This window comes from Alligator sinensis, unplaced genomic scaffold, assembly GCF_000455745.1.
Source record: "Alligator sinensis unplaced genomic scaffold, ASM45574v1 scaffold29_1, whole genome shotgun sequence".
Taxonomy (NCBI): domain Eukaryota; kingdom Metazoa; phylum Chordata; order Crocodylia; family Alligatoridae; genus Alligator; species Alligator sinensis.
The window spans coordinates 2,850,374-2,862,643 of NW_005841933.1; the positions used below are offsets into that span (position 1 = coordinate 2,850,374).

At 41.6% G+C, this 12,270-nt stretch overlaps 1 protein-coding gene across 4 annotated transcripts in view; it reads right to left on the bottom strand.

Moving 5' to 3' along the window:
• The window catches only part of PLEKHA8 (pleckstrin homology domain containing A8), a 44,544-nt gene that overhangs the window by 24,851 nt on the left and 7,423 nt on the right, over window positions 1–12,270 (bottom strand). The window contains exons 2-8 of one of the 4 annotated variants that reach the window (XM_025198942.1): window positions 7,634–7,710; window positions 7,215–7,331; window positions 6,138–6,293; window positions 4,433–4,557; window positions 2,764–2,922; window positions 1,865–1,905; window positions 1,012–1,169 (exon numbers count right to left, since the gene is read on the bottom strand). In XM_025198942.1, the coding sequence (XP_025054727.1) occupies window positions 1,012–1,169; window positions 1,865–1,905; window positions 2,764–2,922; window positions 4,433–4,557; window positions 6,138–6,293; window positions 7,215–7,236 (661 nt within the window). In that variant the 5' untranslated portion in view covers window positions 7,237–7,331; window positions 7,634–7,710. Of the gene's footprint in view, window positions 1–1,011; window positions 1,170–1,864; window positions 1,906–2,763; window positions 2,923–4,432; window positions 4,558–5,961; window positions 6,294–7,214; window positions 7,332–7,633; window positions 7,711–12,270 lie in introns of those variants that run through there. The other 3 variants (XM_014517960.2, XM_025198944.1, XM_025198943.1) reach the window with 3 other exon arrangements.

Consider the following 12,270-nt stretch of genomic DNA (forward strand, 5'->3'; position numbering starts at 1 on the left):
TAATAAAATGTTTATGGCATTATGGAAAAAAAAGATGGTAGGGCTTAGCAGTCCTGCCATAGGAACTGCAAGAGTAGCCAATCCCAAGGAAAAAGGTTTCAGCTCCAATCTGTTGCACGGCTAATAGTTTCTAGGTTAATGGAAACTAAATCCAGAGAAAGTGTACAGACTGGGTTCAAAATAAACTGAAGGCAAACAGGAGAGAGCAAAGGAAATTCTAGCAAGCAAGAGTGTTACTTAAATATTTGTGACGGACACAGCATAACTCCATAAGCTGAGTACCTCTTGGTATACATCCTCTTGCATAAATGTATTCTAAGGGAAACCCTAGTCCAGTCAACAAAATGAGAAATCAAATATAATTGCTTCTAAATAATAGAAGTGGAACACTTCAGAGTACGAGATAGAATCCAACACTGATTTACAATTCTCCTTTTGTACAGCCTTTTCTCACCCACATTATGCAATATTGTCCTAGGTTTTATTCAATGTCTGAAATAACTTAAAAATGAAACTATAAAAACACACTGAGCTGTCCTATGCTTCTAACATGCTGGCTCTTGATATTTGAAAAGATGCTGAAAAGGCTTTGGGGAGATGAAAATGTCTATAAAATGTGTCTCTAAAGAACAAAAGCTTTGCCAGACTGCACTGCCTCTCATGTCTATCCTGCCTCTGAAAGAGTTATACGCAGCTCAAGGGAGCACTTTAGTCTTGGTAACCATTCAATTCTTGATCTCTTTATTAAGGCTACCAACAAGGGTGTGATGTAAACTAAACTGTGGTTATCTTGTTCTAACATGCTCAGCTCCTTCTGGAAAGAGAGATACTCACAGGCCTTAGAAAGGAAAAGTATAGATCAGAATGGTAGGTGTGGTAGGGACCTCAGAAAGTCATTTAATCCAGCCTCCTGCTCAGGACAAGACTGCCCCCAACTAAGCCATCCTAGTCAAGTATCTGCCTAACTTGCTCTTGAAAACATTCAAAGATGGAGATTCCATATACATTTACCTGTCAAATTCTTTTCTACATGGTCTTCATCTGAAATATCACAGTTTCCTCCATCGGTTTTTGTGTGTAAGGGCATCAGATTTTTAATCAGGGCATGTTCATGGTGATTAGCTTCTGTCTTTAAGGAGCCATTTTCACAGCTGTTCAGTTCTATCTGTCTGTAGGGATTAAATAAAGTACAAATTCAAACCAATGTGTAAAATATATTACTTGGCTTGGACAAGTTTCTTCATGCATAACTGCACACAGCAATTGGAGAAAATGAAATCAGACTGTAGGCTGTTAAAGATTGCTGTGAGGGAAATATTTGTCTAAAATGAACTGACTGAAGCCTGCAGAATAGTAAAGATAAAGAAAAATGTATATTATTAAAAAGGGACAGGGATCACGCAAGCTGGTTTAAAAGTAGAGTTAAATGGAGAGAAAGTGGCTAAGACAAGAGTTCCCTGGCTATGGCATTAATTATATTGTTTCTGTTTTTTTCTCACCCAGATCTGTTCCACAGGAATCACACTGCTAGCACGTGGAAGTGGAAGGCAAAGATAGGGAAGAGAGGATTAAAGAGATAAGCATGATGCCTACTTTGTTCTGTGTATCAGAAGTCTTTAAGAGAAGTTGTGGTGAGGTCTCCAATAAGTAGCCAACAGAAGAAAATTGGGAAAAATGTGAGTCAGATGAAAGAATGCTATCTGCTATCTTCATTTTAAGATGCATCATTTGCATCACTAGTTTGATATTGTAAATGGCAGATATAAGCAGGGCAGTAAGATGAAATGAAAGAGGCAGACATAACCAAAAAGACAATGCAATTCTTTAAAAAAGCTGTAGTGCAAAGTGCAAAGTTATAATGTACCTTTCTGTTGTGGTGCAGCTAGAGGTGACAGAATGTTTCACCTATAAGACAGAAAAAAATTACCCTTTAAAGCAAAGCAACATTTTGGGTTTCACAAACTTCACAGTGCATTAAAAGAAAGCTGAACAAGTGCTCACCTGTTTCGCTGAAATGGGGCCTATAAAAACAGTCCAGCAAAATGCATACTGGAGTCATAGCCTGAAAAATATCTGGCCTTCCTCTTGCAGACAGATCTAAAAAGCTAACTAATAAATACTGAGGGAGAAGTTAATCCCTTGGCCAATACATTGCTCATCTCCACAAACCTAACCAGTGCAGTGATGTGAGAGATGATGGACAAACAAATCCACCATTTCAAGAGAGCCCAGTGAAAGGCTGGGTTATGGAAAAAGGAAATCATCCTGCTGGGTATACGCTATAAAATAAACCTTGCGCACTTCAGCTGAATAGCAACACATCCGTTCCTGCCTGCACCCGCATCTGCTGTTAATCAGGATTATTGCTCCAGATTTGAACATTTTTTCTGTGGATTTAGAACTCCACACATGGTGATGAGGTCATTTTAAAAAATTCATACTGGACTTCCATAGCAGGTGAGCCTGACATACAGTTATATTTTCTTGGGACATGGATATATGAGAGTGGATCCATTTTGGGGTATTACTGATTAAAAATTCTATCCAACCACTGAACGCAAGTGATTGGTCACTGAGATAACCTTTAAAAAGTCTTATTTCACCTACAATCCTCATTTCACCTGCACCACGACTTTACTTGTGGATAGTCATGAGCCAAATCCAAAGCTAAAATCCCTAACTCTGCACTTCCACAATTACTTTGTTGCAGGAAGGACATTTTGCTTTTAGACCTGTCTGGCAGCTGAGACTACACAAGCTTACCTTGTTTGATTTGGGAACTGTCAAATGTGGAGATCCTGGTGGAGTGCAGTGTAGTAACTCAGAAGTGAAGGCTGCATTTGCAATTTGCATACATTCTTCAAGAGTCTTCAGGAAGGTGTTACATGTTGATTTCAACAGTGCTCTCATATCGATTCCGTTCTGTGAAATAGCCAGATTGAAAATCTCTTTATTTCCCTTAAAAAACCCACTATTTCAGAAAGTTTGACCTTTATAAAATCTACCACCACAGCAGCCACATTTCTTTAATCAAAGGAAGCCCAGTATTTTTGAAGAACTTAAAGTAGTACTGCTGCTCAGAGCAATGACAGCAAACACTAATGGGGTTTCATTATCTAAAAACATTCTGCTGCCATCAACCTCTTGCCCTACGAATCTGAATATGTAGTGTTTCAACAGCAACATTTGCCTGACATGTCCCCATAGTTAAGTATGTTAACTACCTGCCCTAGTGTGTTCAATATTAGCACAACTAGAGGATACCATGATGAAGGAATAAAAACCTGACAAGTAAAATGCATAGCACAGAGCCGACGTGAGTTAGGATCATTTTGGGTACAAATATGTTAACCCAAGTCACTGCAATTGAACAGTGTGCAGAACAAAACCCCATTCTTTGTGTAAATCACCATTTTTAGATGGAACTAAAAAATATGTTACGATGGTGAACGGCTCTTAAATTAACCCCTTCAGTTGCAAGGTCTGGGGAGGCCAGTTTTTCCACAACAAATTGAAAGAATTTAATTTAACCAGGAAAGCAGGCTAATCATGGCCAGGCAATATCCACCACTACTATACTACACAAACAGACCTACAGCAATGGCTTCATCCAGGATGCCTACTCCAGCAGTTTAGGCATTAACATCTAACTTTCAATAAGCTCAATCTGCTTGTTCTGCACCCTGGAAACAAACTGCTTTCTGGGAGGCATCGTAGAAGGTAAAGCTGCAACACCACCCCTGCTTTCCAACTAAGACCGCTCATCAAAATCTTTCCATTTCCATATACCTCAGACTGAGAAATGCACACGTTTCATCAGACGGCTGTTCTCAATGGCAACAGCTGCTTCTGCTAGGAACGAGATACCTCTGGAACACAAACTGGTTAAAATGCTGATCCTCATTATAAAGGATAATCAGCAAGTTTCTTCCTTTAGTTCAGTTTAGTTTCACTGTGACCCTATGTTGCCTCTTAACCTTTCAGGGTTCCAGCTAATAGAACAGAATGGACTGAAACAGAATGTTAATTGAGGCTGGAGAGCAGGCAAATCAAGGCCAGGTGACATGCACTTCTATTTTGCCTTTTTATGAAGCATGCACAAGGTCAATGACACCAAGAAATGAATGGTCTGAGGCACTGCTATCCTGATTGCAGTGACTGCAGATGACCCAAGTACTAGCCAGCGTAACAGATGTTTTGATCGCCAGAACACAGGCAATGTGGTATTTTATGATACAAAAATCTAGTGCTTGGATAGGATACTCTATGTCTTTTATGCATTCACCAGGAGAGTCAGTGTCATGTTAAAAAAGCAGAGTTACAATCTTCCTAATGTCATTATGGGCAGAATCTGTGAGGCAATGAGGCTGGAAGGGCAATTTTAGAGAGTTCAACACATCGCAGGAGTGTTTTATATAAAACAAGGCTGTACCTCGGTTTCCGATACACCAGAAATGCTAGCTTCCTTAGTTTTATCTACTTGCTGAACGAGGAGGTCACAATACAGTCTAAGTTCTGACATTTTGGTTTTCAAGGCTTCAGTGTTTTCAGTAAATTCTAAAAATGAAACAAAAAAAGTTGGATTTATTTTCTCAGCCTTTCAGTAGATGTTCTGAAAAGTTAATACAATTTCAATTCAGTTTAACCTGGGCAGTCAATGTTTCCATTTCAAGAAGCTCCCTATCGGTTCCAATGTGTCATGTTTAAAACTAGGGTAGCTATAAATTCATTTTATGACAGGTGGAATAGTATGTCCCATGAAAATTAACCAGCATACATAGGAATAGTGCATTCTACCTCAGCTGTTAATATTAAACACAAACATACTACAAAGAGTCTCAAGTAAAAGATGTCTGAATCATAAGTCTTTATTCAAGTACTAAGTCCTTGTACATCATCATGTTCCTATTTGTTAAGACTTAGGTACAAACAATTATATTGTCAATTATGCTGGCATAGATCCTTTCTTGTAAACTATACAAGAAAATGGAAATAGATTTTGACAAAGAAAGATCAACTTAATATATCTCATGATAATAATTCTGGACCAGAATGCCTGTAAGCTAATTTAATTTTGTTGAGTGAAAGGATCTGAAGTTCTGCAAACATCTCACTAATATTTTATCTGTGACAGCATATCACATTATAGATTTCCCTGTGTTTTTTATCATTTGTTGTTTCAAACTTGCATTGCATTGCAAATTTGCTTTCTCCATAGCCAGTCAGAACTGGTAAATGCATACCCAATGCACTGCATAACAAGAGCACAAAAGGTTTGGGTGGGGATGGGGAAGTGGCACTTCTCGCCTTATCAGGAGCTAACACAGGAAGAGACAAATTAGCTGCCAGAACTGCAGACTTACTAATGTCACTTTATCTGCTTTAACACCTTCAGAGCAGCAAGGGAGTTTGGCATATTAACTCAGCGTGGCCATGCATTGGGTCTCATGCTACAATTCATGAACAAGACCATTCTATAACCAGGAGAATTTCCATCTGACTGGTTCCTGCCAGCATCAAGAGAGACCAGCCACCAGGAGGGAAGAAGATGCTGCCAAACTTGACCACAGTCAGATCTTGAACTCTTAGCACTGGCATGTGCCACAGAAAAATTAATTTTCAAAGCATGTGCATTCCTAACTTAATTGGCATGTGGCACTAGATGGGTACAGCTAGAGACCACAGAACCCATTCAGTCAGGTAGAGACTGGACGGAATGGGTTTAAGCAATGGAAGCCAGAGAAAGGAAGGGCTGAGAAACTGGTTGCAGGGCCTAGGTAGTTGGACTGCAGGCTCCTAATGACAAGAGAAGTGTCAGTAACTAGGGAGTCTATATCTAAGCAACTCAGATCTAGGCAGTTAAACCCAAGAGACCTAAAGACATGTAGGATTTGATATCTTGTACATGTCAAACCCAGACCAAACCTGTTGAACCCATGCTGTTAGAGATAATGTCTTAACTCTATTTAGGTTCCTCAAGTGATCTGATGTTCAGAGGTGATTAAATCCTGTTGTCCAGGGTCAGACACTGGCATTTTACCATCCCTAGTTGTATAACTCCTAATATATATGGGGAGAAAGACAAGTAAATAGTCCAGAAGGTCAGAAGTGCTCAGTACTGAGAGGGAAGTCCATGCCTTTTTCTTTCTGTGTCCTACTGTCTGTCAGACAAGCCTTGGCAGTTCCAAGGGCAACCAACCACTTTTGTCTCTCAGCTGCACTTCTTGCTTTCAGATAGAAGCACTGCTCTCCAGGAATAATCAGATCCATTCGAGTATTATCTGCAGAATGAACTAAGAACAACACACATTTTAAGACATGGCAATAGACACTTCCCCTCGAGTGAAAAATCCATTTTCTTCTTGCTCACCCAAACTTCAACAGAAAAACAGCAGGAAAATTTGAATTCAGACTTAAGGATAGAGGAGTAGTTACTGCCCAGTTTGCCACTTCACAGTCCACATTAGCAAACTAAACTGCCAGCCTCTGGGGGAAGGATACTTCAGCCCATGAAAGAGAAACTCTCAAGGGAAGATTCAAGTAGACCCTTTCTTTCTGTGGTTCAAAGAAATTACAATGCTATTCCTTCACGTAGATTACCTCTTATATTGTGGATTTATAGTCCTTCTCAAGGTATTGTTACCCATTACACTTAGCACATACTAACTGCCATTACAACTGCTAGAGTCCAAGTAGTTAAGCACATGCTAAGTAACATTGTAGCATAGTAAAATAGGCCTTTTCCAGTGAGGAGTATCTCCAGATTGTATTACCTAACCTGTGTTGAGCTAACACTGGACTGCCCCATGGAGATAATACAATGAGAAGGGGGCAGAGAGGTCAACAAAGCTATTTGTTGGGTCCCAGCCCCCACCCCTACTGTACTAGCACCCTGTCAGTTCAAGGCTCCTATGTGGCACAAATGCTGGGGGAGCACTGGCATGTCACAGGAGCTGGCCCCAGCCCTTGTTTGAACTGATTTCTATGCAGTGTGGGGAGTGGGACTAGCTTCTCTGCTGTGTGGGTGTCGCTCCCAGCCTCTGCACCACAACAGAACCTTGAACTGGCTCTGGTGGGATCCCAGGCTGGGGACTGATTTTCAGTCTCAGCCCTGGGATCCCATCAGAGCCAATTCAAGCTTCAAGTGAGATAGGATGATGCACATTCAGATCGTAGTAAGCAGTGAGAAGTGGGTTCTATTGTTCCTTAGTTACCTTGAATTTCACACACAGCCATTTGAATGCTTCCCTTACAGCCTTTCCAGGCATCTTCCCGAGAGTCATAATATGACAAGATACCTCCACAGAGAAGAAACCATCGAGGCTGCCAGCCTGCAAAAGAAACAACATTGCATTTCTTCAGCAATCTAAGTTCCAGAAAAACTACCTTTTCTTTAGCTCAGGAAGCTGTACAACTGGAATCCAAACAAGAGATGCTTGGGATGGTTAAAAGAGCAGTTAAAAGTGTGCATGGAAATCAAATGTCTACAAAGGCCCCCCTTTGTGGAATGGCTGCAATTACAGGTCTTTCTTGAAGCCCAGCTGGAGTTATAAGATCCTGCTGAGCTGTCAGACATGCGATAGTTAGCAACACTTAGTAAGTAGTTCCTCCTCTTCCACAATCAATGTCCCACCTCTCTGCCGACTCCCCTCTTCTCACTCCCCCACAAAATCACCGTGGCAGCCTTGCCCCAGGGCTCCCCTTCTTATACTGTAAGGAGGAAGAAAAAAAATATACTATCATTAAAGGAAATTAAAAAAGAACTCCTTTAAAGTAATGAAAGCAATGCTTGATTTTCAAAGGCCAATTTTGGAGAATACTTCTAAACTTCTCCAATCTCATCCCGTCCAGGAAGGTTCAGTCTTCTTTCAATGCAACTAATATTTCCTCAAGTCACTGTCAAATTCTTGCCAGCAATGTCAGACGTGGAGAGGGTTCACATCTATCTCTTTGCCCATTTCTTAATCACAGCAGTCCCAAGCCACATTTCTTTCCACACTGCTGCCTGACCTTAAGACCTCAACTATAACTTCAAGAGACATTTTGAAAAAAAACAGAACAGAGCTAATGATAACAGTTATCTCCTTTATTTCCAATATAGAAAGAAAAAACATCAGTGATGTAGGAGAAAATGAGGACAACAGTTAGTAGAAGAAATTCTCCTCTATTAATATTAAGCTGAAGATAAATTTGGTCAGTCAAATATAACAAAGAGTTGATACTCAAGCTGTTCTTTTCTTTTTTTCCAGAAAACGGAAGCACCAGTCAAACAAGAGCTGCATAAGCTACACTAACAGCCAACATACAAAAATCCACAGTGATACCACAGGCAAAAAGAAGTGCATGGATGCATATTTTGGGTCCTTCCTACAGTATCAGGTCAGTCTGCTCAAATGGTAGCTCATAAGAGGGGGAAAAAACAACCTCACACAAACAGAGCAAATTAAACTGATATCAGTTTTCTTAAATTTCTAAAGTTTTCCAGAGTATTCTAAATTACTGTAAAAGTCATTTGAAGTTTGAGGTAGCCTGCTATTTATGGACAACCTTCTCTTTTTTATTTGAAAGACCTTGGTAGCCAAATGGACAATTTTTTTTAAAGATGTAAGAGAAAAGAGAAACGTTACAAGGAATTTCTGATTTCAGACAGCTTGCAATAAGGTAGTGATAATTCAGCACAGAGTAACAGTTAATTGTATCAGAGCCTCGGTAGCATGTACATGATCACTTAAATAATCCACCGCCCAACAGTCAAGGCATGCTCCTAATTCAGACTGACACGGTTCTTTGGCTAAATCTGATATCTTTTATTAGACCAACACAAATAGTTGGAAAAAATTCTCTTAGCAAGCTTTCAGGTATAAGTACCCTTTCTCAGGCTGAAGAAGCGTCTGCAGTTGGTGTGTGCTCTTCCTGGATGGTATGAATAGTAAAGAAAGATTTTTTTCCCAACTATTTGAGTTGGTCTAATAAGACATCAGTTTTACCCAAAGAACCTTGTCTGCCTATGTCCTTAGACCAATGCGGCTACAACCTATACACCTCCAATTCAGACTGGAGCTCCTACTGCTTCTCATAAACATCTTCAGTTATGTTCTTTGTCGCTTACAATATTAACCGAGTAAACTGACAGGCTGCTAATCTACTCTTCATCATACAGACAGCTCTCCCTCTACCTCAGTTGGAAAAGCCTGGTTAAAATGAATTTTAAATAAGATGTTTTGCTATCTATTCCTTCCCCACAAAAAGTTATAAGCTTTGGCGAAATTAGATACTGATTTACCATTCCAGCAGATGGGTCCCAATACAGAATGACAATTCTCACTACACAGAACCAACAAGCATACAGAACGTATTTTCAGAACAGAGCTATGACTGCTACATGGAGAGTTAATTAGGAAAAAATAAAAAAATAGCATGTCTATCCTTAGATCAACTAGTGAGATAGAAAACTATTGTTATTCTTTTCCCATCTTCTTAAGAAAGGAAAAATGATTCAGGTATTTCCAGGATAGTAATGGCGCATTGTGTGGCATCCCATGGCACCCTTGAAAAGATCTCAAGGCACCTTAGAGTGCCGTAGCACCTTGGTTAAGAATCACTGGTTTAGACTGCCATGGCTTTGAGACAAGTGAGGCAGGGACAGTCCCAGTAATTTTTTGGGAAGCTTGTATGTGGCTTTTGCTTGATTTAGATGCAGCTAAACCCTTGGCTCATGGGCCAAAATTTGGCCCTCAGCATCCTTTCATCCAGCCCACATGGCTTCCCATGGGCTTGTAGAAAGTCCCACAGGACCATGGCCCTGTACATTAGATTGGGTATGCAGGGCAGCCGCAAACCCAACCCCAGCCCTGTGTGCTGGGGGATGATGCGGAGCCCCCAGAGCCTGATCCCATTAAGCAGGGTAAGGCAGCGGCTCTGCAGGGCCGTGGGGCTGGCATGGGGCTAGACCCAGCCAGGAGTCAGCAGCATGCAGGGCCCAATCTGGTCCACCTTTGGAAAATGATCATTTAAATTGCTAGGGAAGAAGAGTGTGAGAGCTCAGACACTTTTTGGAGAGCCTGAATTTCTCTAGCCTCAATCAAATTTTAAGCCTAGATAAGGAGCAGATGCTGAAGCGACTGCACTGCAGTGAACTAACAGGAGAAAAAAACTGAAGGATCTATTGAAAGTAATTTAGATTTGTCACCTGCCTTTGATACCACTAACCAAAAGATTTTGTTGTGAACAATTTGGAGGCAGGGTCACATGTGCGTGTGTGTATGCACACACACATGGGCAGCAAATAAGTCTATGGGGCAGGGGGGACACAACTGTCCAGGCACACCCATTGGCAACACAAGGGGGGGGGGGATTGGGAAGGGGCACGGGGGATACATGCCCCACTACGTTTCTGCGCCGACAGCAGGGCACGGGTCCCTTTGGGTCAGGTGTGGGTCACACTGCCAGGGCTGGGTGGTGCACACAGGTGCACGTGAACCCCCTGACAGTGGCAGTGCACCCCCTGTGAACAGGCACTGCTGACACTGCCAGTAAACAGCCACTCATCCGCAATTCTGTTGTGCTTGCTATGAAAGTTGGTCAAAAGCAACTGCTGTTGGTTTTAGTTGCAGACACTGGCATTTTGCCTCTTTGTGCAGCTGAATGTTGCTGATAATTCTGATGATACTGACCAAAACACTGCTTTGCATTTGTCTACAATTTTCCATGTAAACCGCTTCATTTTTCAGAAAAGATTCAAGGCATGCCACTTGGCTGTTCTATCTTGTTTCTACAGCAGGTCCCTTACAGCTGTTAGGGTGGCCTTTTGCAGCCTGGTTATTTTGGAAGTAGTTCTGAACCTCTATCACTTGACTAAACAAAAGGCTTTACAGTTGGATGTGTCATTTTCCAGATGGTTCATGAAGCAAGACATACAACCATGGCTTACGGAAGTCACGGGGTGCCCATACACATGCTGTGGGGTGGGGCATTTTAGTTGCAGCGGCTCTCAGGAGCTGCTCTAATTAAAACGTCACAGTGCCTTGTGTATTCAGCATCCTGCATTTCAAAATGGCTGTGGGGGCGCTTCAATTAAAGCTTGTTCAACAAGCTTAAGTTAAATTGCCCATTGCCATTTTGAAACACAGGATGCTAAATACACGAGACACTGCAGCATGCTGGAACGTTCTAATTAGCAGATTAATCAAGTCCGCTCCAACACGTTCTAATCAGAACACTTTCTAATCAGACTGCATGACAGCACGTGTATAGGCACCCATGGTCTTCCACTTCCTCACACTGTTTTTATTCATTTTTTTTCATGGTCATGGACAAAACTCTTCACATTACAGTTGTACTTTAATTTCCTATTTTGATGGCTTCTATAGCAAGAGCTAGACAGTACTTCTGTGTTTTATGATTATTGTCATAGTTTCTGGAAGGTTTACCTAATGAAAACCAGTTTCAGCTGGTTTAAATCACTTTCTGTCACTGTCCTGATGAAGTGACTCCCATCCCCCAGCTCTGCTTTTTAAGATCAGAGCAGGGCTAACACATTCTGCACATGGTGTGTGGGCTGGACCTGGGACCACAAACCCTAAATGTGGCAGGGGGGTGGGGGAAGGGAGGAAGCAGGAAGGCTCAGGTCCAATCCAGCCTACGGGCTGCCCTGGTGATGGGGCTGGATGTATTTTGGAGTTGCAGCTAGCAAGGGATGTGAAGGGTAACAAGAAGGGTTTCTACAAGTATGTTGGTAGCAAGAAGATGATCAGGGAAAGTGTGGGTCCCTTACTAAATGGGGGAGGAAAGCTTGTGACAGAGGATGCAGAAAAGGCTGAAGTGCTAAATGCCTTCTTCACTTCAGTCTTCACAGTTAAGGTCAGCTCCCAGACTACTGCATTGGTCAGCACAGTTTGGGGAGGAGGTGAGCAGACAACAGTGGTGAAAGAACAGGTTAGGGTCTATTTTGGAAAGCTGGACATGTACAAGTCCATGGAGCTGGACAGGATGCAACCAAAGGTGCTGAGAGAGTTGGCTGATGTGATTGCAGAGTCACTGGACATAATGTTTCAAAACTCATGACAATCAGGAGGTCCCAGATGATTGGAAAAGGGCAAATATAGTCCCCATATTGAAGAAAGTGAAAAAGGAAGATCCATGGAACTACAGTCTCACCTCAGTCCCTGGAAAAATCATGGAACAGATCCTCAAAGGACTCCATTGCTAAGCACTTGCAGGAGAAAAAAATGTGATTAGGAACAGTCAGCATTGATTCACCAAGGACAAGTC